This window comes from Juglans regia, chromosome 15 (assembly GCF_001411555.2).
Source record: "Juglans regia cultivar Chandler chromosome 15, Walnut 2.0, whole genome shotgun sequence".
NCBI lineage: Eukaryota > Viridiplantae > Streptophyta > Magnoliopsida > Fagales > Juglandaceae > Juglans > Juglans regia.
This window is the reverse complement of record NC_049915.1, coordinates 12,892-36,539: the sequence shown is the minus strand read 5'-3', so window position 1 is coordinate 36,539 and position 23,648 is coordinate 12,892. Positions and strand designations below refer to the sequence as shown.

Genomic DNA, 23,648 nt, shown 5'->3' with positions numbered 1-23,648 from the left:
CACAGAAGAATTCATAGCCGAGGAGTTATAGAAGGAAAATCCAATACTAAGCAGTATGCAAAATGTATAAGAATATAAAAACAAATTTTAACTTTGTCAAACCAACAGAGCTCAGTCCGTGGGAACAATAATTAAAGAGACCACATTAGCTCAAACCAGCAAACACATGCAATAAACAAAGATTAAATAACTGGTATGAGGTAGAATTAGAACATTTGAATTCAGACTCATATATTATTGGAGATCAATATCGTGATACAATGATTAAATATTGGAGAAAGTATAAGCTAACAGAAAAGGGAAAGTTTCTAATCCTAGTTGAAAGACAAAGGATGTTTGAAATTCAAACATCATAGATTAATAATATATTCCACTAGCTCTACATATGATAATTAAGTTGACCAAAAAAATTGGCATATTATATCTTTTAGTTTAATTAGCTCATAAAAGACGGTAAAAATGGTCAGATCTCCTTGTTGGCAAGGCAAATCCAATACTAAGCAGCATGCAAAATACATAAGAACATAAAAATAGATTTTAACTTTGTCAAATCAACAGAGCTCAATCTATGGAAACAATAATTAAAGGGACCACATTGGCTCAAACCAGCAAACACATGCAACAAACAAAGATTAAATAACTGGTATAAGGTAGGATTAGAACATTTGAATTCACTCTCATATATTATTTGAGATCAATATCATGATACAATGATTAAATATTGGAGAAAGTATAAGCTAACAGAAAAGGGAAAGTTTCTAATGCTAGTTGAAAGACAAAGGATGTTTGAAATTCAAACATCATAAATTAATAATGTATTCCACTAGCTTTACATATGACAATTAAGTTGACAAAAAAAATTAACATATTATATCTGTTAGCTTTATTAGCTCATAAAAGACGGTAAAAATGGTCAGATCTCCTTGTTGGCAAGGCAATTTAGCCATGTAGATTTCCAGTTCATGTGTTGTTAAACCATTTAAGTTTAATAATACTGAACATGTTTGTCTCCATTATATGGATTATGGGGGGGAAAAAACAGCACAAACCAAACATATATAGCCATATGTACCCTAACATAGAACATTGTTCAATGCTTATAACATTATGTCTTGTTGTCCTTGAGCCGTTTGTGTTTCAAATAATATACATGAACAAACAAGGAAGCTCAAAGCTGGTAATGACAGTAATAGTAATAAAAAAAAGACCATTTGATAAAGTCTCATTGGACAGCATGACTAGCTTTGATGACAACTAACTGGATTATGGTAAATGATTCAGAGGGAAAAGGAGTCGGGCCATACAATAAATTTAGTGTTTTCATATGCACTCAGCTTCAGAAATTAATGACCAAATGATGCACAACACTCCACACAAATGGACAAAGCACTAATTTAAGAGCAATGTCTCAGATTCACCCATGGCAGACAAATGCATTGACTGTGCCATGAATGATACATAGTAAAAATTGTCCATTCAAACCCTAGAGCACCCAATAAAATGCAGGTTTCTCAACAGAAGCAGGTCGATTGATGAAATACAACTAAGAAGTCGATAAATCCAGCAAATATGAAAACCATGACATATACATGCATGAAAAATCCAGTGAATATGGGTCACAGATCTATGAATATTCATACCCTAGAGTAGTAATTGAAATCTAGGGTTCTTGGATTTCAAGTGGCAAAACTGACAGATACAATAATTGTTGTCAATAAAACTAAAAAATGTATTAGATTCGCCATGGGAAAGAGGCTCAGTGTGTTCGATTTGTGCGAGAGAGGATAGAGTCCATCCATGGAGAGAAGAAGAGGGAAGGGTTCACAGAGAAGAGATAACTTACATTCGCATGGAGTCGATGAAGAGAAGACACCGTCAATGGTGGCAAATGGTGCGAGAGAGGGCCTTTTCCACGAATGAGGGCAATCGAGGGGAAGATAGGAACACGCGGGACCAACGGCAATAGATTTGGGGTTCGGTCGATTGGGGATGTACAGTGGTTCCCCCCAAATATGAAGAACGACTGTAGATCCCCTAAAACAAATCCCTAATTTAGGGAATGGAATGAGAGGCTCATTTTCAACTTTTCCTAAATTTCATCTCTAAATTTTAGGAATAATAATATTTAGACATCCGGATGAGAATGCTCTCACACATCAGTCCGTCGTCGATACCGCCTGTTCTAGCTTGAAGATCGACAGTTTCTAATTTTGTTGGCAACGCGTGTAGTTCAGAGCTAACACTCAAGTAGCCAGATCAAACAGATGCCGAAAATAAAATCTAAACAGCCCAAAATTACGGAGGCAAGATCAATGCACTATTTATTTACTGGCCGTATTTTTGAACTGTGAAATTTGCCCGTGTACCCATCTTTTTCTATTTTACCTTCTTATTTTTTAATCAATTCAAAAATTCTCTCCGACTTGATTTTTGGATCAATGGCTTTAAACCAGTGACATTGAATATTTGAATAAATGATTTTAAAGGAAAAAATACACAACACTATTATAATAATTCGATAAATATGAATTTTTACGTGGTTCCACTCCGTTTTTTTTTTAGGAAGGCAAGGGGTTATCTTATCCTTATTCTTTATTTGTCTTAGCTGCGTAAATATTTGGAATCATATGAAAATTACATAAGGGATTCATAGACCTCATCCGATTTTACAATATAATATCATCTTGCTCACATAAAAAAAAAAAAAAAATAGTTGCCAAGATAAATAAATAAATAAATAAAGTAGTAGGTAAAAATAAAATCTTGGGAGAGCTAATATATTGCCTGGACTACAACGAGTAAATGGAATTATGAATAACCCGAAGGAGGGGCCCTATCTCCCTTAGGTTCAGTCTTTCTCTGCGACTTTTGGCATATCTTATTTTCATTCATCGTCTGCCATTGCCCATGTAAGACATTACGGTATATATAGCATCCTCGGGAGCTTCCGGTGACTAGGATCTGCTATTCATCTCTCTCTGTGTAAGTCTTCTTTCTTTTCTTTTCTTCTTCTTCTTCTTCTTCTTCTTCTTCTTCTTGATTCCTTATCTCTCAATTTCTCTTATCGAGTTGCCCTCGATCTGATCGATCTCCTTGGTTTTCCATGCATCTCATCCCCATGTATCTTCAATTCAATTCATTATGCTTGGTGCCTTATTTATAATGATCTTTTTTTTTTCTTTCCTAATTTCAATTTTAAAGAAATGAGTTTAAATTTATGTAGGCTGATCTGCTCTTTTGTGCCATCGGTGGGTCTCTTTTGGGGATTGAATAATTTTCACCATCATTGTCTGCTTATATCCCGCTCATGTAAGATAAAACTCATCATTTGCCGTGTATCGATTATATTTATTCCCTGTTTGTTTGTAAGAAAACAAATAAAATCCGAGCACAAAGGGGAGATATGCAGAAGAGTGCGAGTCTTTCCAGGCATAGCAATAGTGTTAATACACCATCGTCTTTGAGACTGATTACTCCTCAACAGTCTCTGAGGCGCTTGGGTTTGTGTTCCCAAATAGCCACGGGGGGCCAGCATTCCTCCCCCATTGTCTTCCCCGAGAAACGTAACAAGGCCAAGGCTTCTACACGCCGTAGCAGCGAGGTCAGTGCCGGTGGCACCGCCCCAGCAGCTCCTGCTGATGACCCGGACAAAGCCAAGACCTTCGAGCACAGGATTGACATTGGAGGACCCGCAGCTGCAGGAGGAGATGAGAAGTCTGATTTGTTGGGATGTGCGGTCTTCTCCGGAAAGCTGGTTTGGGATAAGAGGAAGACTTCTTCTGAGAATACTACTCATGCACAGCAAACCTCTACTACTGATATTACCAGCCAGGAAGCCGTCGATGCCAAGCTTACCAGCAGGGCTTTAGTTTGGAGTTCTCACATGCTGAATCTTGATGACGTCGTATCTGTAAGCTCTTTCTTCAATGCCAGTAGATTCGAGTGCAAATGATTTTATGAATTTGTAGCTCTCTTTCAGCTATGGCATGCTGGACTCAACAGTTCCCTTCAATGACTTTGTCAGGTTTCCTACAATGTTGGTCTCAGACATTTTACTGTGCATTCATATCCATTAAAGAAGGGTTCGCGTTGCCTCTCTTGTCTTATCAAACCACGAAGAAGTCGCAAGGATTTTCGCTTCTTTGCTCCTACCATGGAAGAAGCAGTTGGATGGGTTGCTGGGTTTGCAGATCAGCAGTGTTTTGTAAATTGTTTGCCTCACCCTTTGGTTTCTTCAAAGAAGCAGGCTTCTTCAGAATTACTTCCACCCGATACTCCTCCCGAATTACTCTTCAAATGTAAGAATCCGCCAAAAATGCTTGTGATATTAAACCCACGCTCTGGACGTGGTCGTTCTAGTAAAGTTTTCCATGGCATCGTGGAACCAATATTTAAGGTATGTCATAAACCAATAATTTAACCTGCACCTCCAAAATGCTGATTGTTTCTGCTGATTGTTGAGATAGGTCATTCACATGAGCGCATGCATGCGCACACACACACACGATATGTATACTGGATAAGTAAGGTCGGTTATTAATATTTTAGTGCAAACTATGCACGTAAAAGAAAATCTAGCAGAAGTTTCCTAGCCCTGATGGACTTGGACTCCTTGGGCTTCAACTACCAACCCCAAACCCAAATAACTAGTGGAACCCATAATTTAAATCCAATAGTGATAATAGGTCAAAATACATCAAAAAATTCAGTTAGACTCAAATTAAACTATGCAAGCTCCCAAGTAGGCTCCTCATCATCTAACATAATGCCAAAAATAAAGCTTGGACCTTGGAAGATTCTCTTCCATGCCTTTTATTAACTTTATAAGGCTGCTGCCACTTGTCTCCATCATCTTTCCTTGGCTTGAGAAAACTTGACCCTGGCAATTTAAAGGCTTCATTGTTCATAGAGGTCGGGGGGTTAAGGGGTTGGAACTCATCATCAGTGGCCCAAGTACGTAAAAAATCGTATTCCCCTTCCATTTGATGAGATACCTTTAATAGCCACCTCCATTAGCAGACACAAGTTGGTGATCAATAACATCTTCAATCATTTCCTTCACACATGGGGCTTCCATTAGCAGAACACTAGTTTTGAACCGAGCTAGAGTTTGGTGGGGATTCCACAATTGACTTTGAGTCGGAGTCAAATTTCGCATATATTCCACCAATGTCATGCTGCCCTGTTTTAAATTCCCTAATTGCTCATACAATTTATCATGCTAATTTGCACAATTTATCACAAAGCCTTGCTTTCATCTCTTGCCATGTGTTTATAGTGGCTGTCCCAATCTTCTAATCTCTCCTTCAATTCCCATCCACCACATTTTTTTCCAGACTCTTTCTGATCATCTGCTGTATTGAAGTATTCTTCAATAGAAGAAAACCAATAACTATACACCATAGGACTTACCTTATTTGGGAACTTCTACCCTAACCCCTTTTGTAGTATCTCCAGTGATATTTATGTGGATTGTATTGTAATAAATTTCTTATCCAATCAAACCTAGGACTTTGGGGGTAAATCATGGCCTTGGGGAGCCCCAAATTGTGTCATTTGAGGGCTTGTCTGCTGCCCTGCCTGTTGCCTGTTGACCTCCTTGATTTTCATTGTTCTCTCCATTACTGTCGCCTCCAGATGTTTCTCTGCATATGACTATAGTTTGAGAGACTTAACTTTCCAGATTGTTTAATCGAGTAGCAAGGCTGTGGTGTCACACCATTATTTTGAAAAACCATCTCATCTCTCACTTAGACAGTACTACTTCACTATCGGTCATATCAATCTTCCTCTATGTGATCTTCCCCAAGTTGTAGACATGTTTAACACCAAAAATGATGTAGCACAAACGCTGCGTGAAGAATTCTGTGAACGGCTGCAAGGATTGGGTATTTTAGGGATTTGAAAAGTGGGGTTTAAAAACTGATTAGGTCTAGATTTATGGGGTTTGCAAGAAAATTTTAGGGAAAAATAAATGTGAATATTCAAGCATAATCATCACACCTTGGTCTCCTTTCCTTTTTGTTCTAGTTATGGATGCTTTGAGTAGAATGATTGAAGCGTCGGTGGATGGGAGATTCTTATCTGGATTTTTGGTGGGAGATGAGTCTTAGGGCCGCATAAAAGTCTCAAACCTTCTTTTTGCAGACGACACTTTAATTTTTAGAAACCAAGCTGAAAATGGTTAATCAAACAATCATTAACAGTTTATGGAGTTGTCATTGTGTGGGATGAGTTGATTTAGTTTCGAAAGGGGCTTCGGGTGGTATTATTGTTATGTGGGATAGGAGGGTAGTGGAGATGATAGATTATTATGTGGGAGAATTTATGGTGGCTTGTCGATTCAAGAGTGTGGATGGTGGATTTAAATGGGCTTTTGCGGGGGTTTACAGTCCTAATGTGGATAATGTTAGGATAATTTTATGGGAGGAAATAGCGGGGGTTAGCTGCTGTTGGGATGTCCCTCGGTGCTTTGGTGGGAATTTCAACATTACAAAGTTTGAGCCAGTGGGGGACAATTATTTCTCTCAGGACATGAATTCTTTTTCAGATCTGATTTTTGAGCTTGATTTTATCAATTTACCGATGGTTGATGGGGATTTTATGTGGTCCAATGGAAGAGCATGGTCTAGAGGCTGGGCAGATTTCTGGTTTTGACTTCTTGGGAAGTTTGTTTTCCTGATTTGAGCCAGAAAAGGTTACCAAGAAGGTGTTCTGACCATTATCCTATAATGTTGGAATGTGGGGGCATTATGAGAGGGCATGGGTACTTAAAATTTGAAAATGTGGTTGGAGGATGGAGGTTTTGTGGATAGGGTGAGGTTGTGGTGGTCTTCATACTCTTTTTCTGGTACCTCGAGCTTTGTACTGACTAGTAAACTTAAAGCTTTAAGAAAAGATTTGAAGAATGGAATGTGGAGGAGTTTGAGAATACAGAAAATAAAAGGAAACTTTTGATGCAACAGTTGCAGAGTTTGGAGGAAAGGAAGCTGATGGGGGACATATCTGGTGAGGATTTGGAGAGAAAGAAAGCAGTGGTGGATGAATTAGAAAAGTTCACTTTAATGGAGGAAATCTCATGGAGGCAAAAATCTTGGGTCATTTGGCTGAAAGAAGGTGACAAGTGTTGGAAATTTTTTCACCGCATGGCGAACTTTCATCGAAGAAATAATGCGATTGAGGCTATTCATGATGGTATAATGTAACACCCTGCTCCTCACGGTTAATAATAAAGTCATTTTTAAAAATTATCCGGAGTTGGAGTGCTACTATTGAACTTGACTTAAAAATATATATATTTTTTTATTCTAAAAGAAGCGCTAAGTAAAAAGATTCCTTATAATAAATAGAATTGTTTTGTATTAAAATACTGAAATCATAAATGAGAGTGCGCGTAAGCATTTATTGAATGGAGATAATCTTCATGATTTCCTTTTAGCCTGTTTCTAGTTTCTAGCTTGTATTTATGTGTTTTCTCTTGTATACTTCATATGTACTTGGACTATGCCTATTTACTTGGTAATAAAATTCTCTTATTATTTAGAAAAAAAATAATCATCACATCTTGGTTTCCTTGGCATCACACCTCAGATATGGTTTCCTCGCACAGTCCATAAGGCAATAGTTGCTGGAAAATAGCCTGTCATCTTTGCACATAATTCGTAATGGACTTGGACTCCTTGGGCTTCATCTACTAAGCCCAAACCCAAATAACTAGTGAAAACCTTAAATAAGATCAATACCAATAGTAAGTCATGAATAGCATTCTTGTCCAAAAGCCAAACGCAACAGGAAATATTGGTCTATGACCAAACATAAAACTTTGTTCGCCCCCAAAACCTCTAGTTTTGTACAGAAAAATTCTCCAAGCTTCTCCTCATATTTCTAGAGTTGAAATATGGTCTCCACTTCTTCAAGTCTAGGTCTAACTTCTTGTTCTAAGATGTTCCCTTAAATCAATATAATTATAGAACTGCCACATACAACGGCAGAGGCTCCAGTTGTCATGCTAGGTTCCAAATAAGGAGTGGGCACGTGACATTGACTTATAATTTGTCATGCTAGCAACTACTCAAGGTGCGGGATTGGGGCAATAATCATGTTTAATTCCTTCCTTTTCCTTTTTAAGCTCTCCAAATATTTTTCTACATCTATTTTTAGTGAAGTATAAAAGTAATGGAACTTGACCTTTATGGTTAAAGTAGTTGGTTACTTTAATCCTCTATAAAAAGGAAAAACTTCTTGGGAAAATTTTTGTCTGTACTCTTGTTATATCACCAATCGTCCCAAAAGCTTAAGCTGGTGGGAAGAGGTCAATTTAACCATTTAATTTATATTCTAACACTATTCATGTGGAGGTGCAAACTGTGACAGCTTGCAGGGTTTAAATTGGAGGTCATAAACACCACATCTGCCGGCCATGCTAGAAAACTTGCATCCAGTGTTGATATCGACACTTGTCCTGATGGTACTACCTCAACTAATCATATCACAGCATCTGTTTTATTTGATTTGATTTTGCTTATGCTTGTTGTTTATGTTCATCATTTATATTGTTTTACCCATTCGTTGAACTTTGTACTTCTTTCAGGCATCATATGTGTTGGAGGTGATGGTATAATTAATGAGGTAAGACATTTGCATTAGCCATTCTTGTTTATTTTTGTTGTGCGTTCTACAGATCTTTCTTTTTGCTTTGATAAATGTTTGGTCTACAAAGGGATATTTCACAAAAAAACATTCAAACTAATGTAGCTTGATATGGTACTTGTAAAGTACTTTATGTTGTAAAGTAGATATGATGTATTATATTAAGCTACCTTAGTTTGTAAACTTGCTTTTGTAAGATCTTTGATCTAATACTCTTCTTTTACTTTTGCATGTAATATATTGTTCATTCCATAATCGATAAAAAAAAGTATCGTTCACTCCATTGAGCTTCTAGTTTCCTGGAAGTTTCCATCGAACAATACGGGGTCCTTACGTTGGATCAATTGAAGCAGAATTTTGGGCTTTGTAGTTTGAGTAGTTTGAGATGATTTTGAAATCTTATTCAATTAGCGTGCACTTTTGTAACACCCCCTTCCCGTAGGATAGAGATATTACCAACATTTAAAACATAATGCCCGGTAAAGAGATTCATATCCTGAATTACCTCATTTATTGAAATTCATCAAAACGCGAAACTGAATTGAACATGATTGTTTTTGGAAACTGAACGAAATATAAAGAAACATAAACTAATCCTATGCATGACATAAAAGAAATCTAACTCTGGTGAAAAATCACTTATTCATTCCTAAGTCTTGGTACTAGATCTATTCCTGGCCATCCAGCTCTTCATCATCATAGACATCATCTGCGAGAATCAGACATGGAAGAAAACAAGAAACACACAAAAATAATGAGTTGAATACTCAGTAAGTAGTACATCGTATCGTAAAATATAGTCCTTGCCTAACATACAATTCATTTCTAGGATACCCTTCAGAACGCACATACAACTTCATGAATTACAATCAAATACGTAACATGATCTTCTGAAAGACTTTACATACATATATCATCACAGATTTACATGGCACACATTTTCATTATTAACATAAGCGGAAGCATATATAAACAAAACATGTCATTGTGAATGCATAACATTTTTTTTATCTTGTATTAACATGAAGTGAAACATGCTTGTGTCCGTGTTTCCACTTATCTGGCATGACATGGAGTGAAACACGCTTGAATCCGTGTTTCACTTAACTTGCATAACATGGAGTGAAACACGCTTGAGTCCGTGTTTCACTTAACTTGCATAACATGGAGTGAAACACGCTTGAGTCCGTGTTTCACTAAACTTGCATATCATGAAATGAAACACGCTTGAGTCCGCGTTTCATTTAACTTGTGGTTAACCACGCTTGAGTCCGTGGTACCGTTACATTTCTTATCTTTCTTAATGCATGAGATTTGATTAGGCTTCATGAACATCTCTAACATGGCATAATCTTGTACATGGTATAGCGTAACATGACATGGCATGGCATATTCTTGTACATGACATATTCATGTATGATTTAGCATGGCATAGTATATCGTGATATTACATAACATGCTATGAATGTTTTATGACGTTCCAAGGCATACATGATCCAGGTACTACTTGAACATGGCATACATGGTTTAAGTATTACACAAACATGGCATATATAACCTAAGCATTTCATGAACATGGCTTGTGTAATCTGACTATTACATGGCATACTTGACTTTGAACTACTACTTCAACATTTCATGGCTTTCATGTGAATTTAGTAACATTAAATCAATCAACAATAAATTCATTCACTCAAGCATAATCTCATATTTCATCAAGATCGAAAAGTAAACTAACCTTGACTTGCCTCTTAGTGTAGCATAGTTAACAATCATAAGCACATCACCTTTTTATACATAATAATAATATTCACCATACGCATTTATTAATATGATCATACTATTTACCTCTTAGCGCTGCTTCCTGATTTCCAACTTGTAGCGCGTTACCTATACAAGGTACTAATCGTCACTAACTTTTCAAAAAAAAAACGTGTCATAGCATTCTAAATACTTAAAATCATATATAATAATATTATTCAAAACTCATAACATGTTCCTTAACTTCTATTTAAATTATAACTTAATAATTTTATAAAATCTTAATTAAAAGTCAATTGGAATATTAACTAAATAATAGACTCAAAAGATACTTACAAAAGATACTTTAAAATTTATGCTTTAAAATCCTTTAAATACTTATCTATAAAAATAAGTATATGACTAATATATTTATTCAATTAAAAGCTTCGGCCTACATAATAATCAGCCCAATTTAAACCTTAGGCTCGCATGAAAACAACCCACTTAACCCAAAACTATAGTTTCTGAAATAACTCAAGTCCAACCAGATTTATAAACCAGTCAAGATACAACTAAGTCCAGTCACAATAAAACTCAGCCTAGTAGAAAGGGTATTTTGGGAAAAACTGAAGCAAAAGGATTAAAAAGGAAACAGGCTTACGGGAGAGAGAGCTGCGCGATGCTCATCGAGGGAGAGCAGTGTGCGATGGCGGCTCTGGGGCTGGGAGTGACCGGCGACGTGACTGGGGGGATCCCTATGGTGGTGCGACACCGAGAGAGGGAGAGAGAGAGAGAGAGAACAAGTGAGAATTTAGAGAGAGATGGGTTTGAAACTCAAATAACCGAAATGGAGGAAGGTGGCACGCGGCAGCAAGGGCTTACCTGAGGGGGTGGGTTCAACGGGGTTGAGACGGCCGGCATTTTCTGGCGCCGAGGGTAGGGCTCCGACGTCCGAGGGTGGTCGGTGATGACTGGGCAGCAAAGGCTCAAGCGGAAAAAGTAAGTTGTTTCTCTGGTATTTTGAGGTGAGCAACACAGAGGTTTAGTGAGTTTCTTATAGGCGACGGGAGTAGACGACGTGAACTCTTAGGAGATTGGCTGAAATTTGAAATTGCCTAAACTTTAGGAACCGACTCTTTCGTGGTTACAGTTTCTGAGAGGGTTTGAAGAGTTTGAATTGGAGTTGATCACATACTCTGGAAACTGAAACTAGCACGGGGACTAAGTGGATAGAATATTTGAAGTTTTAAAAGGAAAGGAATCACTAAAACGATCTGTTTGTTATCACAAAAATCTAAAATAAAAAAAGTAAATATAAAGAAAATAAAATACCAATAAATAAATAAAATACTAGTTTTAAATCCTAAATTTAGACCCGTATGTTACAACTTTAGGTGTGTATTTGTATTTCTAGGAATATCTTTGATAGTAATAGTGCTATTATGGATGGCTGGTGTGATATCCCTTACTGTGTGATATGGTAGGTGGTGTATAAGATTTCATATTGCTCGGGAAGAAGAAATTTTTGCTCTTTATAATGGTTTCAATGGGGCTCCAATTTTATCATTGATTAGTTCTTTTAGAGTATAGGCCCAGATGTGGCTTGAGCCTCCATTGAGGCGTTACAAATGGTATCAGAGCCCATCCCAACAAAAATATGGGACTTGAGCCGTGCCACCTGCGAATGACGGGCCCGATGAGGATGCCGGGAATTTAAGAGGGGGAGATTATGATATCTCATATTGTGTGATAAGGGTAGGTGGTGTATGAAAGCTCACGTTGCTTGAGAATGAGAAGTTCTTGCTCTTTATAATGGTTCCAATGAGGCTCCAATTGTATCGTTGACTAGTCATTTTGGAGTATAGGCCCAAATGTGGCTTGAGTCTCCCTTGGGGCGTTACAACTGGCATTTGGGGGATACATAGGATCATCTTGCTTAACCAACCATCCATGAAATGATGTTAGCAGCAGCCAAAGTTTGTCAATCCTTGGTGATAGAGGAACAATTTCATGTACTGCTCTTAACTTTTGTTGGGCAACTGACATTCTATTTGTTTGGCAGCTATCATGGTGTCATTTGTTTTACAGATGACTGACCTCATGCATCAGTTGCTTAAGTTAGAAGCACTATGCATCTTATTAGTCTATGTCATGATTTCTTGTCCATGAGTAGGGAAGCATAAATAGGCTTTAATGAACATCTATAGAGTATTCTCATGCTCTACGCCAAAGTCTCATGATGGTCTAAAGACTTGGCTACCTCACAGAGAAGTAAAAAATGATCTACTATTTCCCCACTTTTCTTTTTGATAAGTGACTATTTCCCCACTTTTCTTACACATACAGCACCAATCAACTACTATAATTTGTTACTTTCTACAATTATCTAGGGTAAGAACCTTTCCTAACTAGATCTGCAATAGCAAGGCTTCTTTCCTTCTTGCTAAGCTGTAAACTCGTGGATAAACATCTGCCCGATCACCACACCATAAGTCATGCCAAAATTTTACCTTAACACCGTTGCTGACTTTGAAGCAAGTATGTGCTGCATAGCTGTCCCATCCTCTTCTAATATGTTTCCAAAGCCCTCCTCCATGGGGTCCACTCACCTCATTAGAACACCACCCTCCCCATGATTCCCCGTGTTTCAATGCAATGACGGTTCGCCACAAGGCCTCCCCGTTCATGGGGATATCTCCATAACCATTTGCCAAGCAAGACTTGGTTGAAGGATCTCAAATTCCGTATACCCAATCCTCCTTCCTTGATGGGGGGAGCAAATTGTGGCCCATTTCACCAAGTGAAATTTAAACTCTTCCTTGATCCCTCCCCACAAGAAATCATGTTGAATTTTCTCCATGTGATGAGCCACCTTAGCGGGAAGTGGAAATAATGAAAGGAAATATGTTGGTAAGTTAGAAATAGTGCTTTTTATGAGAGTTAACTGGCCCCCTTTGGATAAGTACATCCTCTTCCAACCAGCTAGTTTCCTTTCCATTTTTTCTATTACATCATCCCAAATAGATTTCGGTTTGAACGCCGCCCCCAGTGGAAGACCGAGATATTTCATAGGCAACGGAGATATCTTGCACTCCAAGATGAATGCCAGACTCTCCACATTGGGTACATGTCCCACTGGCACTATCTCTGATTTATCCAAATTCACCTTCAGGCCTGACACAACTTCAAAGCATAATAAAAGAGCTCTCACAGCTCGAATTTGCTCATGTCTGGCCTCACAAAAGATTAGAGTATCCTCAGCAAACAATAGGTGAGAAATGTTAAGCGAACCTGAACTTGCCTCTCCCACTGAGAATCTTGATATGAACCCTCCCTCTACTGCCCCTGAAATCATCTTGCTGAAAGCTTCCATCACAAAAACAAAGAGAAGAGGAGAAAGGGGGTCTCCTTGTCGCAAGCCTCGAGAGCTTTTGAAAACACCTTTGGACATACCATTCACCAATATAGAGAAACAGGCTGTAGAAATACAATGAAGGATCCAGAAACACCATTTAGAGCCAAAGCCACATCTCTCTAGCATATAAATTAAGAAACTCCAATTGACGTGATCGTAAGCTTTCTCTATGTCTAACTTACAAAGGAGTCCAGGCTCTCCTGATTTAACACGACTCTCCCGACATTCATTGGCTATTAGTACCGAATTAAGGATTTGCCTACCTTGAACAAATGCATTTTGAGGCTTTGAAATCAATCTTTCCATCACCTTACTCGATCTGTTTGCCAATACTTTGGATAAAATTTTGTATAGACCACCCACCAAACTAATGGGACGGAAATCTTTCACTTTTTGCACACCTGGCTTTTTGGGAATGAGTGCTAAGAGAGTAGCATTAAGACTTTTCTCAAACCGCCCGCTTCCATGAAATTCATGGAAAACCCCCATGATATCATCTTTAAGCACATCCCAACACGTCTGAAAAAAAGCCATGGTGAAGCCATCGGGACCTGGAGTTTTATCACCCTCCATACCCTTGATCACCGATCGGACCTCTACCTTCTCAAGAGAGATCAACGGAAGAGCTTAGAACTTTGTTTTTCAATACTTTACTCCATTGGTCAATTGTAATTGATTTTTAGGGCAGGTCTTTTCACGATTTCCTTGTATCCCTAATCTAGACTTAAACTTTCTCATGTATATGTCCCGTATACTTGGGCATTCTTTGTCTCACTTTTGATCAATAAAATTTTGTTTACCGATCAAAAAAAGAACCTTTCCTAAAGCCGTTGTCCTTGCAAAAAGAAAGAAAAAAAGATATTCCTAAGGGAGCCTTATTTTGACCGATTATCTTCCATGGGAATGGCGTATGAACATGGGAACGTAAGATGTTATAAAACACCAAATACTCCTTTATTAGAAGGGCCCCATAAAAGTTTATGTACACTACCCCGCTTGCCTTGTTCAAATACAATCGATTAAAGAACGATGCCAAGATATCCTCCTACTAGTCATAGCCTCTCCACTGAAGTGAATGGACCATTGGTAAGAATCATGAGAGAGCAGAAGATATGCCATGGATGCCTCCTTCAAACATGTGATGGTAAAAAAAAATCTGGAAAGCACCATTCAGAAACTGATCTCCACATCCTCACATCATGCCAAAACCTCACCTTTGATCCATTGCCCACCTCATAACTGGGAAAGATCCCCCCATCCCCTTCCAAAAGCTAACCTTAAAAAAACTCAAAAACCTCATGGGAACACCAACCATATCCCCAACTATTATTTGGTGTGTCGAATAGCATCCTCCAAAGACACTCGGCATAATTAAACTAAGGAATGGGACAAGTGAATGAAACCAAACCAAGAAACCTGCAGTTGGTCCACACCTTATTTCTTTGGGTTTCTGTTTGTACTCAACTAGCTTTCATGACTTTCTAGTATCACTTTCTAGCTTCTAACTTGTAACTAGGTGTATTCATTTGTATACTCCCTGTATACTCCCTAGTGCTTGCATAAAAGACATTTAGACAATAGACTTTGTGATTTCTGGCTTTATAGTTACAATGCTCAAGCCTTGAAAGATGTAAGTCTCGGGCCTTAGTAATTAAGCCTGTAGCCATCTTTAGTTTTTCTTATACAGAGGAGACAAGAGGAAACCATTCTTGTCAAAACAAATGTAGGAGTAACCTTCACATTTTCAGAGATTCAAGTTTCAGGTTGTTTGTGTTGATGTGGTTTAGTTTTAAACTGACCCATAGTGCATTGCACCCCCCCCTTGTAGGAGTATTGTTAGTGGCTGGTTTTAGGATCTTATAGTTTTGGGTGTGCATCAATGAAAACATTGAATAGAATATCTAGACTAATAGTATGATAGACTTTTGCCTTCTTCTTAGTGTGACCCGTACTGAGTACTGATTGATTTGTGTAGTGGTGTATGAGATCTCACATTGTTTGGGAAGTATAAATTCTTGCTCTTTATAATGGCTCCAATGGGGCTTCAACTGTACCATTGACTAGTTATTTTGGAGTATAGGACCAGATGTGGCTAGGGCCTCCCATGGGGCATTACAAATAATATCAGAGCCTATCCCAACTAGAAATGTGAGACTTGAGTCGTACTACCTACGATAGACTAGCTTGACAAGGACGTTGAGAATTTAAGGGGAGGGGGGAGATTGTGATACCCTCGTATTAAGTACTAACTAATGTGTATAGGTGGTGTAAGAGATCCCGCATTGCTTGGAAGGGAGACTTGCTCTTTATAATGGTTTCAATGAGACTCCAATTGTACCATTGACTAGTTCTTTTAGAGTATGGGCCAATATATGGCTAGGGATGGGGCGTTACAGCTAGTGTTTAAAAGTTTTTCTATTTGTTTGTATCCAAGAAACTTTTGCTCGATATCTTTGTTGATTTAACACTATGGTAGGATTTTATTCTCCAACTGAATTATTCAGATGGATTTTTTTTGGCAATGAAACGAACTTCTATTTCACCTAGTTTAATAATGTCAAATCTGATTCCAGGATGCTGCTCCTTTATGTTTCCTACTGTTTGATATGGTGCAAGTACTTTCCGTCTTTTTTATGTCTATGAAATCACACGGTCTTGGTTATTATGCAGGTTCTAAATGGTCTACTTACTAGGGACAACCAGAAAGAGGGAATTTCTATACCCATTGGAATTATACCTGCTGGTTCTGATAATTCATTAGTTTGGACTGTTCTTGGAGTCAGAGATCCTGTTTCTGCTGCAATGGCTATTGTGAAGGTAACACTTTTCATTAAAATTGACAACATTATTTTCTTATAGTAGATTTAATATGAATGGTATTGATGGCACTCGGGCAATCCGCTTTAAACCTCTTTAATTATTTAGTCGCCTGTTACATTATAAGTAAATTCTTTCCCGTATGGTTGTCAAACAATTGATTTATAGTCATGTTTTTTAACGTGTTGGCAAAGATGCAATTAGCTGTTTGTTAAAGCCATTTGATCAAAACATGTTTCTTTATTTATTAGGGCTATCCTTACCCTTGGAAGGATTGCAATATATTTTTTATCATCCAAAGATATAACCTAGATGACTATGAAGCATGGACAGAAAGTATAACACAATCTTGTTGGATTCTGGAAATGCTTGGTTATCATCGGCCAACTCTGGGAGGTTTCACCATTTATGCAGTAACCACCATGATAAACCTGTGTGGTGCTCTAATGAGGTACACGGATTACATGGGGTGGGGTTATGAAAACATCCAGAGAAGACAAGGGGTTTTTTCTAACCATACTAGACTTGTTGTGGGTAATGGCTCTTGAACTCAATTGCGGCATGACTTATGGTTTGGTGATAGGGCACTCAGAGAAACTGTATGGTATTATAGGAGCATAGGAGGCTTTAGTGATTGATCTCTTGGAGTTTCCTAGTGACTGCCCTCAGGGGATTTTTAGTTTTTATAGAGCCGTTCATGATTGGGAGTTGATAGTGCTTTGTGGAGTGCCTTACTTGGTCTAGTTGGGTTGGTTTTAGGTTATGCTTAAAAGGATAGTAGACCTATTGATTGGAGAGGGTCATATGGCGGCTCACAAATTGCAGCATTGTGGAAGATAATCTCTATTTGTCTAGCATGCTGAAACTGGAATGATAGAAATTTTGAGTGAGTGAACAATGAAGGAGCTCAAAACTTTCTTTATCAACACTCTGTACCTTTGGGCAGCTTTTATTACTTTTAATCGGAGTTTTATGATCTCATATATTCCACTTGCATAAGTAGGGAAGTTGATGACAAGATTTTCTGGTGTCACTCCAAGAAGGGGAAGTTCACTGTCCACTCTTTCTATCAGGCCATGCACACACATACAACCAACCCATCCCCATGGAAGAGCATTTGGAAGACAAGGGCACCCTTATAGGCACTCTTCTTTGTATGGACAACTTCTTTGGGGAAGATACTTACACTCGACAACTTAGGGAAACATCGATTCATTGTCATGGAGTGGTGTTGTATGTGCAAAAAGAGTGGGGAGTCAGTTGATCATGTATTACTTCATTGTGAGATTGCCATGACATTATGGAACGACTTCTTCACTCGGGTGGGAATAACTTCGGTGATGCCAAGAAGGGTGATTGATCTCTTAGCTTCTTGAAGAGGTCTTCAGGGTAACTCTCATATTGCAGCAATATGGAAGATGGTCCTAATATGCTTATGGTAGTGCATTTGGAGGGAAAGGAATGACAAAAGTTTCGAAGATCGAGAGCGATCAATGGAAGAGCTTAGGAAATTGTTTTTCAGTACTTTACTCCATTGGTTGGTTGTAATTGATTTAGCAATAATGAGTTTCCATGAATTTCTTGTATCGCTGAACTAGCACGCTAAGGTGACGCTCTTGTATATATCACATATACCTGGGCTTTTGCCTATTTTATGATCAATAAAATTTTGTTTACCCAAAAAAAAAAAAAGTTTTCACGATTTTCTTGTATCTTCTTTTAATCCTAGTTAGGTGTTTCTCTTCTATACTTCCTGAGTACTTGGACTTTGCCTTTTTGTATTTTCTAATAAATTCTTCGATTGCTTATCAAGCAAAGATAACTAATGGCATCCAAATCTAAATGTCATGCCATTTTGGTGATTTGTGTTAATTGACAAACAGTTTCAGTTTTAGTATCATCATTTCACCTTTTGCTATTTTACTACCGTAGTTTTTTTCAAGTTCTAAGCTTTCATAGACTTGTTCTTTTAGAATACCTTTGTATCTGTATTGTGGTCATGGTCCTTTATAAAAGCTGCATTCATCTTAATGAAATTTTTTGTTGGTTTCAGGGAGGTCTTACAGCTACAGATGTTTTTGCCATTGAGTGGATTCAGAGAGGTGTTATTCACTTCGGGATGACAGTCTCATATTTTGGTTTTCTCAGTGATGGTAAACTACGATCCTTGGTATTGCATTTTTTAAGCCCTCGATTTTATTGCGGTTGATTAATTTCCCATCTGCCCTATATTCTTAGTAGCAAATCGTGAAAGAAAACAAATTTCACAATTTTGATGACAATTATTTGCATTTTGTTTTTCTCTTGTTTCTGGGTCACCTATATTTTTAACTTTCATGCTCGTTGATGCTTGACTTATAATGAAGTTTGAAGTCCTAGGCGCTGCTCTTGAATCTTGTATATGACCCATGTACTTGGGCTTTTGCCTATTCCTACGATCAATAAAATCTTATTTACTAATAAAAAAAAACGAAGTTTGAAGAAGAATACTTTGTTGCTAATTGTCAGATGAGAAAACATGATTCACACTTGAGGCTTGCTTAATTTCAGGCATTTACCCTATTTTTGTGTTTCGTTATCTTTTATTTTTCGAAAAAAAAGGTGACTCCATTATGTGGTTGTACTTCATGTTTTGCTTTATTAGGTGCTAAAAGAGGTAGGAAAAGGACAAAATCTATAGTTTAAACTGATGAGCACCTCTCAACAGTGTCTGATAAGTTAACCTAAGGGAGGTGATAGTTAATTTCACATATTGTCATTAAAAAAATAAAACGTACTTAAAAAAAAAAAACATATTGTACCATTTGGGAGCTTGAGATTTTGTGATTTTTGGTTTGAATTGGGTCAATGATGTGAAAAAATGTTTAAGCTTCATTCGTTTTTTAGTGTTTCAAACACATGTTCATACTGCTGAATGCAAGTTTAATTGCAGTTTCCACTATTATCTAGATGGTTGTATTTTAACCAAAAATATCTGCTGAAGATTTTCTCTTTTGGCGCATTCAATTTGAAGGCTTGAGCTGACATCCTGATGCCTGACCTAATAAATGCAGCTGTGTGACAAGATAACATTACTTATTTCTCCAAATTGTGTGTATTTTACCTAATTATGGTGACCTTTACATCTCCTGGTATGACTGGAACTTTTCATACCTGTATGGTATAGCCTGCTGAATCATAGTACAGTTCATTTATGTGACCTTTCTTTATAATAACTTGTTTCTTCTTCTTTTTCTGCCAAGTTGTTAAGAGTCATAACTGCCTTTTGTTTTCTGAATTATGTTGATCTTCTATCTTCATTAGTCACGTGAACATAGTTGAAAGTACTTTTTTGCATAATTCCCACACCTGCCATCGTATGCTAGCCTGTTTGCATGCATGGATTCTCCCTTGTTACACGACCTGTTCAATTGGAGTGTCCAAGTCGAGGGGCTGATTCTGATGTTGTAGTTATTATTTGGCCTGGTGCGTTTGTAGTCCAGCAATGATTTTTTTTTTCCCTGTCAAGCAGATGCTGGTTTTTAATTTATGGTATAGTGTTTATTGTCGGCTAGAAATTCTGGATATTTAATAATGTTGTGACCTGTTAGCAGTCCTTTGATATTGTTAAGTTATCTAGTTTGTATTTTGATTCATTAGTCTAGGTAAATGATAGAAGTAGTGGTTAAACAGAAATATGATTAACTACTAAATATAGTTGGAAGGAGTTACAGTTGATGGTGATGTATCAAATGCATGGTACAATGATATGGGATTAGTTATAAAATATCTGTTGTGTATGTACTTATCCGATAAAAATATTTGTCATTTATGTGTCCATATTTCCAATTTGTTGTAGTACTAGAACTTTCTGAGAAATATCAGAAGCGCTTTGGTCCTCTGCGATATTTTGTTGCTGGGTTTCTCAAGTTTTTATGCTTGCCAAAGTACAACTATGAAGTGGAATATCTTCCAGCATCCAAAGAGGATCGTGAGGGAAACTTCACAACCGAGCGGGAAGTAGTTGACATATCAGAACTGTACACAGACATTATGAGGAGATCAAGCAAAGATGGCATTCCCAGAGCCTCTAGTCTATCTAGCATTGACTCAATAATGACCCCTAGTCGAATGTCTGGTGGAGACTTGGATACTACATGTAGTAGCACTCATGCTAGCACTGAACCATCTGAGTATGTACGTGGCCTGGATCCAAAAGCAAAACGCCTGTCATCTGGGAGGAGCAACGTAACAGCAGAGACAGAAGTTATTCATCCTCAGCTACCCCTATCAACCACTCCAAACTGGCCAAGAACCAGGTCGAAGATGAGGGCTGATAAAGGATGGACTGGATTGACTGCCACAAATGATACCTCTAGATGTTCTTGGACGAATGCTGCAACCAATGATAAGGAGGATATTTCGTCTACACTATCTGATCCAGGCCCAATATGGGACAGTGAACCAAAGTGGGATATTGAGCCTAATTGGGATGTAGAAAATCCAATTGAATTGCCGGGGCCATCTGACGATGTAGAAACAGGAATGAGGAGGGAAGTCATGCCTCCATGTGAAGATAAATGGGTTTTCACAAAAGGACAATATCTTGGCATTCTGGTTTGCAACCATGCATGCAGAACTGTTCAGAGTTCTCAGGTGGTGGCACCAAAATCTGAGCACGATGACAACACCATGGATTTGCTCTTGGTTCATGGAAGTGGGCGGTTGAGACTGTTGAGATTTTTCATACTGCTGCAGTTGGGTCGACACCTTTCACTGCCCTATGTTGAATATGTAAAGGTAAGGTCATTACTCTAGCAACGCCTTTGCACTTTTTTGGGGGGAGTGGGAGGTGGGTCAGGCGAGACAGTTTAAATTTAAAAAAAAAAAAAATAATGAAATTATATCCAGCTGCATTTCTTAAATTTTACTTGGAATTTGTAGCAGACTGCATGTGACACTATTGTCGCCCGTTGGACATGGGTTGTGTGAAGTTGGGTTAGTCAATATGTTGCAGTTGCATGTGGGCAGATTCGATCATTTCCCCTTAAGATCCACCACCTCTCCCAAGACTTATCATTCTACGTGTTCTATTGTTGTCTAAAGTATTGCGTTGTATATAAATCACCACTTGTCCTAAAAACTTAAGTTGATGAGAAGTGGATTTAATTATTTAAATTGTATTCTTTTTTTTTGATAAAACCCTTATAACTCCACTTCCATTTGGATGCAGGTAAAGTCAGTGAAGATTAAGCCTGGAAAGCACACTCACAATGGCTGCGGCATTGATGGTGAGCTTTTTCCACTCAATGAACAAGTAATTTCTTCTTTGCTTCCAGAACAGTGCAGACTTATTGGTCGCTTCCGAAGCCACCATGTATAATAAGCCATGTGCTCTCGTTTTGGATTCTTTGATGGGTTGGACATTATTGGTTTGTTAATTGTGGTTGTGGAATATAGTGAAAACACTCATATACAAAATTGGAGTACCTTATGCTGTATTTTCTTTTCGGCTCCCTCACGTGAACAGCTGATGTCCCTGTATATTTTTTTTTTTCTCGGGTTGTGGTTGTTCATTTGTTTCTTTCCTTCTTTCTCCTATTATTATATCTTTGCCGTGTATTGCATTGTGAGAGCAGCTCAACGTATTGCGGATCCCTGTAGGTATTTTTTTTTTCATGATTCTCTTCAAATTGCTGTGGAGATCATAAAGCATTTTGGTTATTGATTTGTATCTATCTCAAACTTTATTTATTTTTACACGATGTCTCATCTCTGATTCTCGTCAGTTCTACACACTCATAGGCAACACCCATATACACCTTGCCATCAATTCCACTACTCCAGGATTGAAGCATAGTCTTCTATGATCGAGTAGTCCTGTACCGTGTGCTCGAGTGTGGCACATGTGTTTGAACCACGTGTGCAGCAAAATATATGTTGCTATAAATCATGTCTTCTGATTCGGAGGATTTACTAAACTATAACATATCCATATTTATGTGACAATTGGGAGCGGTGATTGAATGATTTATCTACATTAGCAATCGGGTCCCTAACAAATTTGTTCCAACCTAATAGGAGAATATTCAATATTGTTAGTATCAGCCTGGCTTTAGAAATGAGGTAACATGGCAAGACTTGAGATAGGGATCACTTTCACTGGTGACTTGTTCTCCATTAGCAACTTTCACGCTAATCTTCTCTTCTGTTTTATGTGCGATACCCGTATCAATTAAAAGCAGTGCCTAGTAATCTCTAATTCCTCCCGACTCATGGTTTTAGGACTCCAGGTCCCAGTCCATGATATCGTGATGGCATGTAATGATATTGGAGGAGCCTCTTCAGAAACTATCATTTCATTCTTAGTTTCTTAAGAATGAAATTGCTCGTCAGGCACGTTTGGAGGGTGAGATGAGAATTTTGTATTTTGTTTTAGTGTTTAAAATATTATATTTTAGTATTATTATTATTTTAAGATTTGAAAAAGTTGAATTGAGATTTGAAAAAGTTGAATTGAAATTTGAAAAGGTTGAATTGTTTATTATATTTTGTATGAGGATTTGAAAAATGTGTGATGATGAGATGAGATGAGAATTTTGTATCTCATCCTACTTCCCAAATCTTTCAAATCCTCATACAAAATATAATAAACAATTCAATTTTTTCAAATCTCAATTCACATTTTTCAAATCTCAAAATAATAATAATATTAAAACACAATATTTTAAACTCTCAAACAAAACACAAAATTGATTTGAAAAATGTGTAATGATGAGACGAGATGAGATGAAAATTTTGTGTTTCATCTTACTCTCCAAACCTGCAGCCTGTTTGACAAGGCTTCAAACTTAATCTATACTCCTTAATAGTATCGGTTGGTCTAATTCTAGTTAGGACCTCCATATGGTCATAAGAAGAACTAGATCAATAAAGACTTACGAGTGCCCCCTAATCTATTAAAGATTTAAATTCTTCCAAGTCTTGAAACCATATAATTTAAGTTGGAATGGCCACCCTCTCATAGATTTAAGTTTGTTTGGAT

General features: G+C 37.7%; 1 protein-coding gene across 1 annotated transcript; it reads left to right on the top strand.

The window, feature by feature from the left end:
- The first annotated feature begins 2,824 nt into the window (after positions 1–2,824).
- On the top strand, positions 2,825–22,230 carry LOC109002975 (sphingoid long-chain bases kinase 1). The gene is made up of 9 exons (XM_018980914.2): positions 2,825–2,982; positions 3,224–3,910; positions 4,025–4,396; positions 8,374–8,467; positions 8,591–8,628; positions 16,478–16,624; positions 18,678–18,777; positions 20,463–21,403; positions 21,837–22,230. Exons 2-9 carry the CDS (start codon positions 3,404–3,406, stop codon positions 21,984–21,986), a joined length of 2,349 nt encoding a protein of 782 aa, XP_018836459.1. The 5' UTR covers positions 2,825–2,982; positions 3,224–3,403; the 3' UTR covers positions 21,987–22,230.
- Positions 22,231–23,648: the final 1,418 nt, after the last annotated feature.

Bases quoted from the DNA above. Each gene is read 5' to 3' on its own strand.
- LOC109002975 (XM_018980914.2), top strand. From the start codon at position 3,404: ATGCAGAAGAGTGCGAGTCTTTCCAGGCATAGCAATAGTGTTAATACA. The intron at 4,397-8,373 runs GTATGTCATAAA...AAACTGTGACAG, and splicing joins TCGTGGAACCAATATTTAAG to CTTGCAGGGTTTAAATTGGA. The intron at 8,629-16,477 runs GTAAGACATTTG...GTTATTATGCAG, and splicing joins GTGATGGTATAATTAATGAG to GTTCTAAATGGTCTACTTAC.